Here is a 15434-nt window from a genome sequence, read left to right as displayed (position 1 = left end):
GGAGGAGGAAATCTCTCATTTTCCAGACAGCTCTACCTGCAAATGATTCCCTAGATGTCCCTTTCACCTCTCCTATGCAAGATTTAGCCATTCTTTTCATATATAATTGTTTTACTCTTTCCTTTCAATGAAGGCCCTTGATTATATTTACTGCTTCTGATTTTAGGTTTTAACCAATAAAACACCACGCCAATAAAAAAAAATGAAACCAGTGTTTATCCAATAAATACCAAGAAAACACCGGGAATGGTTACTTGTATCTACGGTTTAATCTACCCAGAGTTGTAATGAGTATAGGGGTATGATATCTGTAGCACCTAATTGGTCCATCTAGACCCTAATGGCATGCTTTAATATTATGGTGTTTGAAACAGTACTATGTTAAAGCACACTAGGAAACATAACAATTACTCATTATAGTATATTCTACAGTAGTGAGTAATATATACAGTACACGTCGGATACCTACATAAAATGCAAAAATTGCTAAAAATAACCTCCCCAAAATTAAATAAATTGAACTGAAAAAAACAGAAGCCCTAATTATATCGTTACTCTTCTCTGAACTCTTTCCAGTTTGTTAATACAATTATAGTGAAGCAGGAGAGTGAGTTTGTGTGTGGGGGGGTGGAGGGTGAGAAAACCTGGATTTGTGCTGGAAATGGCCCAACTTGATGATCACTTTAGATAAGCTATTACCAGCCCAACTTGATGATCACTTTAGATAAGCTATTACCAGCAGGACAGTGGGGTGGGAGGAGGTATTGTTTCATGATCTCTGTGTGTATATAAAGTCTGCTGCAGTTTCCACGGTATGAATCCGATGAAGTGAGCTGTAGCTCACGAAAGCTCATGCTCAAATAAATTGGTTAGTCTCTAAGGTGCCACAAGTACTCCTTTTCTTTTTGCAAATACAGACTAACACGGCTGTTACTCTGGAACTGAATACAGTATCCTAGGTGCAGCTGCACCAAAACTGTATGTAGCAAAAAGAAAAGGAGTACTTGTGGCCCCTTACAGACTAACCAATTTATCTGAGCATAAGCTTTCGTGAGCTACAGCTCACTTCATCAGATGCATTCAGTGTCTGTAGCTCACAAAAGCTTATACTCAAATAAATTTGTTAGTCTCTAAGGTGCCACAAGTCCTCCTTTTCTTTTTGCGAATACAGACCAACACAGCTGCTACTCTGAAACCTGTATGGAGCAAGGCAGTCCTTCAGCACTGACACCTTTAGTGGTTATTACAAGTCCCATGATACTTCCTGCTTTCCTTAACCCAGCAGCTCCTGATGTCTACTGATTATCTGAAAATCTGTGTTCACATCAGAAGAATAAAACTGCTAGCTCGCCCGGTGGCAGAAAAAAGCTGGCGTGCAGGCCCCCAATTCATAAGGCAAACAGAAACAAACCCCAAATGCCTTCTTTTTAAAAAGGCCATGATTCTGAGGACCTGACGGAAGACCTTTTTTTTAACAGTTGGGGTTGGCGCGACAGCTCCTCGCGCCATGCGAAGGTTGCACTGACATCCTCCAGGTGCGCCAGCCCTTTCTGCAGCCTTCTTTGGTATGGCAAACTTCGCTCTCCATTGTCTTCTCCAGGGGCCTCTTCTACCAGGGCTCCCCAGGGCTCTTCCCCCACCCCACCGTCTGATCACTCCCAAACAAAGGGTATTTTCCCAGTTTAATCTCAGGCTGTTAATTCCTCTCCCCTCATGTTTCCAAACCTTTCCCGCGACCCCATTTTTCTCTCCCCTTTCCCCCATCTCCTCCCCCACTGCTGATCTCCCCAGACTCCTCTGTCTCTCCCCCCAGCTCCTCTCTTTCCCCTCCAGAGCCAGGCCCGCTAGGCCCCGCTGGAGGCCGGAGCAATCGATAGACCGCCCGCCCCATCGACGCGCTCGGCGCTGGGGCGGCGCGGTCTGGTCCCGGCTGGCTGGGACTCGGCGCGACCCCAAGATGGCGGCGTTGGCGGCGGCGGGCGCCACGGCCTGCGCGTGAGCCTCCCCCCCATCCCCCGCCCCCACCCCCGGGCCATGGCGGGCTCCGGGCCCAGGCCGCGCTGAGCCGGCCGGGATGTGCGAGAGCTACTCGCGGTGTCTGCTGCGGGTGTCGGTGGCTCAGGTCTGCCAGGCGCTGGGCTGGGACTCGGTGCAAATCTCGGCCTGCGACCTCCTCACCGACGTGCTGCAGCGCTACCTGCAGGGGCTGGGCCGGGGCTGCCACCGCTACTGCGAGCTCTGTGAGTGCGGCGGGCCGGGGGGCCCGCGGTGTCCGTGCGGGGAGCCCTGGAGATGGGGGGCCCGCGGTGTCCGTGCGCGGGGGGGATGGGAGCCAGGGAGATGGGGGGGCCACTGCCCGCTCTGTCCGTGCGGGGGAGCCAGGGAGATGGGGGGCCACTGCCCGCTCTGTCCGTGCGGAGGGGGGGATGGGAGCCAGGGAGATGGGGGGGCCACTGCCCGCTCTGTCCGTGCGGGGGAGCCAGGGAGATGGGGGGGCCACTGCCCGCTCTGTCCGTGCGGGGGGGGGGGAGGAATGCGAGCCCTGGAGATGGGGGGGCCACTGCCCGCTCTGTCCGTGCGGAGGGGGGGGTGGGAGCCCTGGAGATGGGGGGACCACTGCCCGCTCTGTCCGTGCGGGGGGGGGGATGGGAGCCCTGGAGATGGGGGGGCCACTGCCCGCTCTGTCCGTGCGGGGGGGGGGATGGGAGCCAGGGAGATGGGGGGGCCACTGCCTGCTCTGTCTGTGCGGGGGGGGGGATGGGAGCCAGGGAGATGGGGGGGCCACTGCCCGCTCTGTCTGTGCGGGGGGGGGGGAGGAATGCGAGCCCTGGAGATGGGGGGGCCACTGCCCGCTCTGTCCGTGCGGAGGGGGGGGTGGGAGCCCTGGAGATGGGGGGACCACTGCCCGCTCTGTCCGTGCGGGGGGGGGGGATGGGAGCCCTGGAGATGGGGGGGCCACTGCCCGCTCTGTCTGTGCGGGGGGGGAGAGGAATGCGAGCCCTGGAGATGGGGGGGCCACTGCCCGCTCTGTCCGTGCGGAGGGGGGGGTGGGAGCCCTGGAGATGGGGGGACCACTGCCCGCTCTGTCCGTGCGGGGGGGGGGGGGATGGGAGCCCTGGAGATGGGGGGGCCACTGCCCGCTCTGTCCGTGCGGGGGGGGGGGATTGGGAGCCAGGGAGATGGGGGGGGCCACTGCCCGCTCTGTCTGTGCGGGGGGGGGGATGGGAGCCAGGGAGATGGGGGGGCCACTGCCCGCTCTGTCTGTGCGGGGGGGGGAGGAATGCGAGCCCTGGAGATGGGGGGGCCACTGCCCGCTCTGTCCGTGCGGAGGGGGGGGTGGGAGCCCTGGAGATGGGGGGACCACTGCCCGCTCTGTCCGTGCGGGGGGGGGGGATGGGAGCCCTGGAGATGGGGGGGCCACTGCCCGCTCTGTCCGTGCGGGGGGGGGATGGGAGCCCTGGAGATGGGGGGCCACTGCCCGCTCTGTCCGTGCGGAGGGGGGGGTGGGAGCCCTGGAGATGGGGGGGCCACTGCCCGCTCTGTCCGTGCGGAGGGGGGGGTGGGAGCCCTGGAGATGGGGGGGCCACTGCCCGCTCTGTCTGTGCGGAGGGGGGGGTGGGAGCCCTGGAGATGGGGGGGCCACTGCCCGCTCTGTCTGTGCGGGGGGGGAATGCGAGCCCTGGAGATGGGGGGCCTCTGTCCGTGCGGGGGGGGGGAATGCGAGCCCTGGAGATGGGGGGCCACTGCCCGCTCTGTCCGTGCGGAGGGGGGGGTGGGAGCCCTGGAGATGGGGGGGCCACTGCCCGCTCTGTCTGTGCGGGGGGGGAGGGAACGGGAGCCCTGGAGATGGGGGACCACTGCCCGCTCTGTCCGTGCGGGGGCGGGGGATGGGAGACATGGAGATGGCGGGGCGGGGGCTGAGGCTGACAGTGCCCTCTCTGGCAGTGCGAGGGGAGAGGAGGGGTCTACTACTGTAAGATCAGTGAATGCAGGGGAGAAGATGGATGGGGTGCTGCCTGTCCTGTGAGTGTAGCGGTCGTGGGGGAGCTGTGGGGATGGGACTGCAACTCCTTGCTCTGTGTGTGTAGGGGTGATGGGGTGCTGTGGGGCTGCTACTGCCCACTCTGAGTGTGGGAGGGATGGGGTGGCTTGGGGTTGCCACTGCCAGCTGAGTGCTGGGGGCACAGTGAGCATGGAGTTGGGCGGGGGGGGGAGATACCACCCTGGTGAGCTCTGAATGCAGGGTCAGTGGAGACCTAGGGCTGCCACTGTCTGCTCTGAGAGTCTAGAGGACTGGGGTGCCATCAGCATGGCGAGGGTAGAGCTGTCACTGCCCGCTCTGAATGTGGGGAGACAAGGGGAGCGGTGGGGTTGCTACTGCAAGCTTTGTGAGTGCAGGGAGGTTGGGAGCCATGGGAACTGCAGGGCTGAGGTGTCACCATAGTGTAAGATCAGTGGGTATGGGGAGATTCTGCGGGCCAGAGATGCCACTGCAAGTTCTGGGTGGCACAGCCGTAGCTGAGTCTGGAGATGCTGGGTAGAGATCCATGGTTACTTGGGGGCTGACAAAAATACTAATCGGAGCTGAGGGGAGGGGAGTACCATTGTTTCTTACAGGGATACCAACCTCGCTGTAAGTCCAGGAGGATGTGGGGAGTCTGGCTATTGTCATGCTCTGAGTTTTTTGAATCTGAGGACTTTTGGTTGCAGAGAACCATGTGTTTTTTGGCTACCTGCAGGGGCTGGAGTGAGCCTCCCCGTACTCATGAGAGGAAGTGTGAATCTAGATTTGGGGGGGGGGTCAGGAGATAGTGCTAATGTAACCCATATGTGCCACCAGTGCAGGGACTTTACCAGGGCAGCTGTCATACCTGTAAGTTTCACATCTAAATGCTAAAATGAATGGTGCTGTAGAAATATTTATGATAGGATAGAATCTAGGAGACTAGGGAGCATCAGATTGTGGAATAAAAGAGAGGACTGGGTTACCCGTAGAAGTTGGGTTGGACCTGCTATCATTAGTCTGATCCATGTGAACTTGGGGTGGAGATGTATTATTGAGGGACAATGATATCCTCCTCTCAGATGGACCAGAGTTGCCACTGAGAGAAGTTTGAGAACCTCGGAGAGTTGAAAACAGAATTACTTTCCAGGGTTTAGCCTGTATTTTCCACAGCTATTGTGAGATTTGTGAAGCCAAAGGGGGGATATATATGTATGTGATTGGGAGTTGAGGGCACAATAATATACCGTCTTATTTAGGCTGCATGAGGGGTCTGAAGCATTTACTGTGATTTGCGAAAGGGGCATATTTTCTTGAATGGATGAAGGGAAAGGGAGCATAATCTCTTCTTTATGGAGGCATATGCTGTTGCATGAGGAGTTAGACATTACATCTGTGGTATAATGTCTCTTATATTCTCAACCTCACACTGATTTTTTTCAAATGTGACTGTCAAAAACACATCCTATTACTCAACAGATCTCCACGCCAAGTGTATTTAGAGGTGGGTTTGCTTGTCACTGCCTAAAACCTTTTACTGTACAAAACCAATTAATGTCTGGAAGAATAAGCTAGATTCTTTTGTGGTTTTTGCATAATCAATAGAATTGTTAACTAAGTTCCATTTGTAGAGGCTTTGTTGTTGATTGTTAGCTAGAAACGAACCAGTTTTACCCTCGGATCAGTTTGACTTAGCAGGGTTGGCAGTTGGGGTGTTTATTTGGGGTGGGAGGGGGGTTGGAATCTTTGCACTTGTAGACTGAACAGATTTGATCTTCAGTAACTGAGACACAATAAATTGCATACTGTGATTCTACTCTGAATAACAGCTGTAAAAATGGCATAATAGGGTCCACATTTTCTCAGTTAACAAGCAAAATGATGGCTTTTCTAACTGTGCTAGATTATCTTCCTTGCTTCCGTTTCCTATATCACATTAAAAGACATCTATAAATACACTCAGTACTTTTCTAATGTTACTTTTCTAGGTATAGCTGTAGTTGTCAGAGATACTGTGATTTCACATGGGAGGGGAGATGTACTACAAACTGGGGCACATGCGTGGTCAGGTCTAGTGTTTGGAGCAGTGGCAATCAGGCCCAGCAGTCAGAGCAGAAGTCAGAGGCAAGGAACAGAATCAAGAGTCAGAGCCGGAGTTAGGAACTAAGTAAGGAAGAAGCAGGGCTGGAGTGGACTGGAGCAGGACACAGGAACAAGGCAGGAACAGGAGTGATTGCAGCTGTGGGTGTAAGCACTGAGCAGCCACTGGCCTAGTGCTGCTGCTGAGTTTAAGAGAACACTTGTGATGGCTCTCAGCAAATCAGGAGTCTGATTGTTCAGGGTGTTCAGCTGCAGGTCAGCTAGCAGGCCCTGGTTTCTGACAAGATGATTCACAAGGCAATCTGTGGCAATTTTAAGATGATTGTTATGACTGATTATGTGTATTACCATAGTGCCTGGGAGATCTTGTCATGGACCAGGGCCCCATTATGCTAGGTCCTGTACACACACAAAATTAAGGGATGGTCCCTGCAACAAGGAGCTTACAATCTAAGCATAAAGCAAGAGATGACAGATGGGGTAATACATGGAAACACTGAGACAATAGTGGTGATAGGCAGTGCAGCCTGTTATCAGGTCTTTTGTAGGTATAATAGCAATGGAGAGTTTTGAGGAAGGATTTGAAGGTAGCTTTGCAGTTGTTTATGGGACATGCCTCCCAAGTATGAGGGGTAACATGGGCGAAAGCATGAAGGTGCTTGCTTGAAAATGTAACATATGGGTGATGGAGGCTGGCATCGTGTGCTGATTGGAGGCAAGCTTCAACATCTCAATAGTGAATGGAGATGATAGAGTGGGGATTGACTGTAAAAGGCCCTGAAGCAAAGACAAGTAGCTTATGTTTGTGATAATAGAAAAGGGGGAGCCAGTGGAGAGTTGCAAAGAGAGGGGTGACATGGAGAGAGCAATGGGCTAGGAAAATGATCTTTGCAGAAGCATTCTGAATGGATACGAGCGAGGAAAGATTGCATTTGTCAAGGCTAGAGAGGTGTTGCAGTAATCAAGATGCAAGATGGGACTTTTTATCAGAGTTTGATGGGGAAGTAAGGCTGTGTCTTAACGATGTTATGCAGAAAGAATTGGCAAGATTTAGACAAAACCTAAATGTGAGGACTGAAAGAGAGGTCCAAGTCAAAGATGGCATACAGGTTGCAGACCTCACGTGCTCCATACTATGAAAATGCTTGAGAACCCTATCAAAAAAACAAACAAAAAACCCCCTTTCCATATAAATAGGGCTTCTTATTTTAGGTTTGCAGTGATAAAACACCCTCAGTACAAAAATAAAATAAAAATTGGTGTTTATCCAATAAACACTGGAAGAATACTGGAAACGGTTACTCAGTCATGTTGAAGTCACCCTTTTCCCAGTGCAGTTTGTTTATATAGCTCCCTAGTTTGTATCTAAGGGCTTGTCTACAAGAAGCAGTAATGTGGATTGGGAGGGTGTGATTTCTAAAGCATGCAAACATGTTGTACATTAATTCGTCCATATAGACCCTGTTTGTGCTCACTAAAGGTTCCCTAGTCGGCTTTAACATAGTACTGTTTGAAGCAGTACTATGTGTATACACAAAGAGAGAGAGCGCCCCCAAAACCCCTGATTTTTGGATGTTTATATAGAATTCAAAAATAGCTACAAATACCATCCCCTGAAAAACAGAAACCCTCCATGTAAATTTAAAAGTTTTTAAAAAATATTGGGCCATTATGACAATGAAATTAATAAAAATATAGAAAAATGACAGTGTTTCAAGATGCCACATGCTTCTGAGATTTCGGAAAAAGGGGTGTGGTTTTATATTTTGTGTGAAAAATAATGTTCACCTCACCTGGAAGTCCATAGGAATAAAATGCACAGTGAATGAGATATGGGTGCCTGTGGTGCGCTGGTTCATTTGCTGTGCGCCCTAACAAAATTTTCTGCGGCCCAGCTATGTTAGCTCTGCACATATATACATCGTGGCCTGCTATAGCTGGTACTTTTCACATTCAGCAAGGGATTTCAGTTTAAATGTACGGTGCATGGGCCAAATACTTTCTTCTGTGTCATAACTTAAACCTTAAATGGCTTTAATTTTTCTGTGACGCTGTTAAAAAAAAAAAATCAGGAGTGACTTAACTGGTATCAGTAGAGTTATTGGGGGTTTACTCCAGTGTGACAGAGTAGAATATGGCCCAAACCCTGTGATGTGTGAACTAGAGTAAGTTGTGTGTGTCAGAGGGAGGCTGGTCTTTTTTAAGGGGTGTTGGGTCCTAGCCTCACCTGTGACAAACTTAACTCATTTCTCCAGGTGAGGGAATGAGTAATACCACATGACAGAAGGGTTGTGTGGCTAAACCTTGTGGAGGGTGGGTAGATGTCAGAGGCCAGAAGGCTGAGGGGAGAAGAAGCCTTGGGTCCTCTCCAGACAGGACCGGCTGTAGGCACCAGCAAGGCAAGCACATGCTTGGGGCGGCACTTTTCTAGGGGCGGCATTCCGGACATCCTTTTTTCTTTTTCTTTTTTTTTATCCTGGGGTGGCAAAAAACTTAGACCTGGCCCTGTCTCCAGAGAGAGAAAAGATTCCAGGAAGCTTTAGGAGTTGCTGCTTAATAAAGGGCAGGGAGAGACGCTCAGGAAGGGCTATTTAGCTGGACTAAAATGAAACTTGAGGTGAGAAGACGGACCCTCAAGAAGCAGGGGCTGAGCCCAGTTTGAAACTGAGGTGAAGATACTGTTCGATGGTTGATAAGGACAGTGGTACCCTGGAAGGGGTAGGATTCTAGAGAGATGTGTGCAGAGGGCCAGGTCATCAAGACAGGAGCCAATTCTGGCTAGAGAGGCTGACGTGTGGAGAACAAGTTGGCTAAAGTAAAGCCCCAGCTGGAAGTTTTATTTTCCTTTTGAACTCTGTTAATAAACCAGACACAGAGAAGGGTTATTTCTGGACATGTGAAAGCCTTTGCAAGTACTTGAGGTGCCCAGAAGGGAAAACTGGGGCAGTGGAGAGAGTGATAACAGGCTGAGTAAGGTGGCATAGCAGCAGTTTAATAAATGAGGGCAGTTTTGAGTATTTGTTGTTAAAACAAATAGTGTAATGTGGTGTTAAGCCACCTGCTCCAAGTTGTCAGTGCATTATCTGTAGAAGAAGTTGTTTTTTCAAAACTCCCTTTTCTCACAGGTTCGGCACTATACACAATGACCAGATGTGTTGTTGGATGGATTTCTACCTTCTTTTGAAATATGTTCATTGCTGGAGCCAGGATAGCAGATGAACAGGAATACATTAGTTTGATCTAAAGTGATCATTCCCATGTTCTTAAGATTGCATTTTTGCAGAAGTGAATGACTTGTATTAAAAATGCATGGGAAATGCAGCCTGATAGGCACATCTTGATAAACAGAAGTGAGAAATCCTAAAATTATTAGATCTTGAAAAGTATGGCCACATGTTATGTACTCTTGGTGAACTGGACCAGAAAAGATTGCTCTGCTGTTGATATACCTCCTCTTAGCTCTGGTCTACACTACAAACTTATGTTGGTAACACTATGTTATTCAGGGATGTGGAATACCCACACCCCTGAGCGAAGTAGTTATACTGACTTAACCCCCGGTGTAGAAAGTGCTATGTTGATGGTAGGACTTCTCCCACTGAGATAGCTACTGCCCCTCGGGTAGCTGGAGTACCTACACCGACGGGAGAAACTCTTCTATTGGCATAGGTAAAATCTTCACTAAGTGCTACACCAGTGCAGCTGCAGCGTTGTAAGTATAGACAAGCCCTTACTAAATAAATACATTTGTACGTCCTTATATCTGTCAGATTTTGTTACTTTCAGGACATCTCATTTATTACTGGCTGCCAGTAAGAGGGACCATTTTTCCTTCTGCTTGATGTTTATCAGTCACCATGAAGTGGAGCAGACTTCTAGTAGTAATGATAATGTAGAGGAGGTCGTATCTGTATAAAGCCCAATCTATGGTGTTGCGATTGTTTTTCATTGGTGTAGCTACACTGATACAATCCCCCAGTGTAGATGCACTGAATGGGTGCGACTTTTCCCAGTAAATTACAAGTATGAATTGAACCAGCAAAAGCCCCACTTTGCACTGGTGCACTGTCTACTATATCAATGTAATTATACTGATGCAAATACTTGACTCTAGACAAGCTTTTTGGTATTTCTAATGCACCAATCTCTATAGTATCTAGGTATCAGTGCAGAGGAGGCAGTACATGTGAGAATGGAGAAGTGCATTTCCAAGTTGTTTCACCAGTAGGAACAATAATTAACTGTGGGGAAACTGATGGACAGCAACATTAAGTAACTTGCCCAGACTGAAAAAGAACAACTAGGTAGAGCCTGGAAAAGAAGCTCTGATTCCTAATTCCATGTTTTAACTACTGGAAAAGTGGACCTCCATGATTGGAATATTTATCTTAACAGTTCTGTGTAAAAGAATGCTGTGCATCAGCAGGAAGCTGAATTCATGTAGGCGTATTATATGTAGTAGCTCTAGCTGGATGGAGAACAGTATGCGTTATTGATATATGATCTATATGATGTACTATTTATTGTGGTTTGCCCAGCAGTATATGTAGCCACTCATTAATAATTTTCCTATATGTCTTTTTTGGTTACAAATCATTGAATGGCTATTGCTCATTGTAATAAGCATTGAATAAATCTAAAAGCTTTCTCCAATTACCAGTTATTCAAAACTTTCCAAAACTTTAACCATTTCAGGTTAACATTTTCTATATGTGTTCATTGCCTCAGGCTGAATTTTTGAGGAAGTTTCAGCAGTAATGGTACACATTACTGAGAATGAGGTTAGGGAAATACAGGTTGTTTTTCCAGTGTTGAAATTTTTTCCTAACTGTATTTTGAAGAGCTCTAATACTTTCAGGGTTTGGAGCAGGAACTTAAAATTTGGCAGACAATTTGGTCCTGGCATCAGAGAAATTCTTTTTGCTGGTTCCATAAAAATGCATCCAGATTGGCTGAGTACTATAAGCCTCTGAAAATTGCCATTCTCCTTCTCTCCATCCCAGGCAAAGAGCCTTTTGGTTGCTTTGAAGGGAGAATAGTATCTGTTACTTCACTCTTCCTCAACTCTGTTGGATTCTCCTTCCTTGTGAACGCTTATGGCTTCTCTACATGGGAAAATTGACCATCAGAGCTATCTCTGTATAATTATACCACCTTAGCTAGGCTGGTATAACTCTCTGTGGGGACACTCTTTTCTGGCATAAAAGTGACTTCTGGTATAATTACTCTGCTTCCATATAATTATACTGTACCACTGTAGTGCTGCTGTCAATTTTCCCACATAGACAAGCCCTTAAATCCCTTTCTCTGCCCAAACAGCAACAGACTGAACTTGACATAATTCTTGTTGGTTTGGCTGTTCATCCCCAGTTCAGCCAAGGCACTTAAGTTTAGGCATGTGAGTAGTCTCATCGATTTCAAAAGTACCTTGCTAAATCGGGCCTAGAGTCCTAGGAAGAAGCACCGTCTCTGTCCTGCGTGATAGCTGTCTTTTTACGTTTTTGCTGTAACTGATGTTGGTCACCCCAATTTCGAGGATGACAATGACAATCGTAGTTTGTACAAATGGGTCTTTGAGTGACTCTATAAACCAATTTGGGAAGAACAATGTTTATTCGGTGGCCACAGAGCCCTTTGCCTAGTTGTGTTGATTGAGCTGCATGTTGTTTCCATGCCTGGTGCTATGCTTCCAGCTGCTCCACACAGTGCTTCTCAAAGTCGTGGACACCCACCCGTTTGGTGTGGCACCATGCAATATGATCAATGGCCAGTTGCTCAAAGATTGAGTCAGAAATTTTCATTTTGCTCAGATTTTCTTTCAGAGTGTCTTTGAAGCATTTCATCCGCCCTCCATGCTTACAATTGCTGGATTTTAATTCAGAATATAAGACTTGTTTTGATAAATGGGTCTCAGGCATTCAAATTATGTGGCCAGTCCATCTCAGTTAGGTGCAGATCAAATGAGACTTGATGCTGACTGAACCAGCTTTCACCTGGACTTCAGTGTTGGAAACCCAGTCCTGCTGTTTGATGTCAAGCAATTGACATAAGTGGCACAAATGGAAGCTGTGAAGCTTTGTAATGTGTCATTGATAACAGTTCCATGTTTTGCAGCTGTCAAGCAATGTTGTGAGGACAACAGCTATTATGGATTTTGATTTTTGTCCGTTGACAGATTCTGTGTTGCTTCCAGATTTGGTGATCGAGGCGACCATATGCGGTGCCGGCTTTCTTAATTCACCCATCTACTTTGTGGTTGATTTTTGCTTTCTTGTTCAACATGCTGCCAAGATAAGTTAACTGTTTGATGGCTTGGAGTACAATTCCTCCCAGGCTTATTGACAGGTCTTGGTAAAGTTGTTGAGGAGATGGCTGATACATATGCTTGGTTTTCGGGCAGCTGATGGTGAAGCCAAAATTAGGAGCTGTCGCAGCAAAGTGGTTTGTACGATCTTATAGTTCTGCTTATAGTTCTTCATCGATGCCGAGTCAGCAGCAAAGAGCAGTTCCTGGATCAGTGCTTCTACAACTGTAGGTGGGAAAGAAAAAAGAGCTTACCAGTGCGGAAGTGTATAAAGATGCCATTTGAAGCACCACAAAGGGCTTCCTCTAGCATCTCAGCAAAGAATAGACCAAAAAAGCTAGGCGCAAGGTCACATCCCTGCTTCATCCCATTTGTGATTGGAAATGGGTCTATTAGTTTACCATCAGCACTAACTCTTCCAGCTGTGCCTTCATGGAATTGTTGAATGATGTTAATAAATTTGCCTGGACACCCAAATTTAGCGAGCGATTGCCAGAGGGCAGCATGGTTGACTGTATTGAATACCTTAGTTAGGCCGAGAAACATGATGTACAAAGGTGGGTGCTGTTTGTGACATTTTTCCTGTAATTGTTGAATGATGAAAATTATGTCTTCAATGCTCTGCTGAGCACAAAAAGCTGCAGTTTGACTCAGATAGAACATTAGCAATGATGTGGGTCAGGAGTTGGTTCAAGAGGATCCATTCAAGAATCTTGCCAGCCACAGAGAGATACCATTGTAGTTACCACAGTCACTGTTTGAGGCTTTATGCTTGTAAATAGTGAAGATGTTGGCATCTTTCAGTTGTTGTGGTATAATTTCTTGAAACCAGACATGTAAAAAATATTCAAAGAGCTTGTCAATCAGAAGATTTCCTCCGTGTTTGAAAACCTCAGCTGGAATGGCATCGGGATCAGGGGATTTATTATTTTTCATTACTTGAACAGCCTTCAACACCTCAGCCTGTGAGGTAGATCTGCAAGTGCAGTAGATGTGAACAGTTTACAGGTATTATCCAGCGACTCATCAGAAACAGCAGGTGAATGATTAAGTAGTTCACTAAAATATTGATGCCACGATTGGTAGACAGCAGTACGATCTGTGATGAGAAATTCACCAACAGCACTTGTTAGTGATGCCGGGAGGTGGGGTAGGGCCATACACAGCTTTAACGGCATCATAGAAATCTTTGGAATCAGGTTGATCAGGAAGGGCCTGTAATTCCTCTGCTTTACAGTTAAACCACATATTTTGCATTTGGCGGAATTTGCTTTGATGCATACTGCAACCTACCCTATATCTGACCCTTTTTGACCCAGAGAGTGGATCAGTTAAGAGCATGGAATATGCTTGCTAATTGGCATCAAGAAGAGTCAATATTTCAGAATTATGATTGTCAAACTATTCTGCATGATGGCATTTTGTATACTTAGCACAATCCACAGTGGTGTTATAGATTGTGTCACACAAGGATACCCATTTGGCAGATAAGTCATCACTGATTAGTGGAAGAGTTTCTAAAACAGTAGTTAGCTGTGTTGAAAATTGTTTGACAATTGACAGATCGTTCAGCCAGGCAATATTTACATGCTTAACTGGTAGCTTTTTACTCATTTTGAACAAAACAGAGAGGCAAAGCTACGATCGAACATGACGGTGATTAGTCCAACAATCAGCTCTGCATAATATCTGAGTTATGTGCACATCTTGGATGTCCCGCTGTCCGAACAACACATAGTCAATCAGATGCCAATGACAAGAGTTAGGATGTGTCCAGATCATTTTGTATTTGTTGGGAAGTCGGAAGTGTTTGTAATAACTAGAGGGTGCTCAGCACATGTCGTCAGCAGAAGTAGGCCATTGCTGTTCATCTTGCTGACGCCATGTTTGCCAAGTACACCACACCATGTAGAATCATCACAGCCAACGTGAGCATTAAAGTCACCCAAAATAATCAACTTGTCTTCATGGGGAGTCAATCGGATCAGGGTCATTTAGTTCAGAATAAAATTCCTCCTTACCCTCATCAGGGTTAGTCATTGTCCATGCATTAAGCTATGATCAGTGAAACGTAACGTCCACCTCTCAGGGATAATTGGAGCTTCATCAGTCTGTCATTTATAGCATTCGGCAGACTGTCCAAACTAAAGATGAGATTCTTTCTGATAGCAAAGCCGACTCCTGGGTCATGCGGCTCATTTTGTGGGCATCCCTTCCCTAAGCAAGTGTACCCAGCTCTCTCCACAGTCAGTTGACCCTATTCAGCAAGCCATATCTCGCTAAGCGCCACAATGTCAATATGATATTTTTCAAGTTCTTGAGCTACCAGAACAGTTCATCTGACAGGACAGTCAGTTTGGTTTGGATGATCAAGGAGTGTGTGGACATTCCATGTCTCAACATTGAGACAAAAAGAAACTTTTTGAGGTTTGTTTGAATTTTGACCACATGATGGAACACCCTCAGCTGTGGTAAACTGATCAGGGCTGTTTGGGAATAGCAGTTTTTAGGGCACCTTGTCTAGCCCCCTTCTCGGATTGAGTTTGTCTGGGCTGTCCCTGAATAAAGCAGCAGAGTTGATCAAGATGCTGCTGGACTATGGTTTCACTCCAGGTCAATGCAGAGCAACCAAAGTCTTGACCCACCTGTGTGTAGGTTCATGACTCACTCCCAGCAATGTCCATCACCTGTCACTTTAGCCGTGACTGCCTCTCTTCTACTTTATCCATTAGATTTTGACACTTTGAGCTCAGTAAATCATTTGGTAAAGTTACATCTACCTTTCCCTACTTGACATTAACATGTTTCATGTCTGAAGAGTGAATAAAAAATGGCATTGCAAGATTTCATGTTTATTGTGTCAATAATTTGCTAGGTTAGATTTGCTCAGGAAACAAGTAAAAGGGTGTTTTTTCTTACTGTCAGGCTCAGTAAACTCTGCCTCAGAAGTTCAAAGCTGAGCAAATGGAGGTTGTGGTTGTCTACTTTTATTACAGTAGCATTTAAAGGCTCCAGCAGAGATTAGGG

At 47.4% G+C, this 15434-nt stretch overlaps 1 protein-coding gene across 2 annotated transcripts in view; it reads left to right on the top strand.

The window, feature by feature from the left end:
- The first annotated feature begins 1928 nt into the window (after positions 1-1928).
- Positions 1929-15434, top strand: part of TAF3 (TATA-box binding protein associated factor 3) — a 140717-nt gene continuing 127211 nt past the window's right edge. The window contains exon 1 of one of the 2 annotated variants that reach the window (XM_073328815.1): positions 1929-2240. In XM_073328815.1, coding sequence (XP_073184916.1) covers positions 2075-2240 — 166 coding nt within the window. In that variant the 5' untranslated portion in view covers positions 1929-2074. The remainder of the gene's footprint in view (positions 2241-15434) is intronic. The other variant, XM_073328816.1, reaches the window with a different exon arrangement.

This window comes from Lepidochelys kempii, chromosome 1 (genome assembly GCF_965140265.1).
Source record: "Lepidochelys kempii isolate rLepKem1 chromosome 1, rLepKem1.hap2, whole genome shotgun sequence".
Classification (NCBI taxonomy): Eukaryota; Metazoa; Chordata; order Testudines; family Cheloniidae; genus Lepidochelys; species Lepidochelys kempii.
Note: the sequence above shows the minus strand (reverse complement) of the source record. Positions and strands in the feature narration are given on the sequence as shown.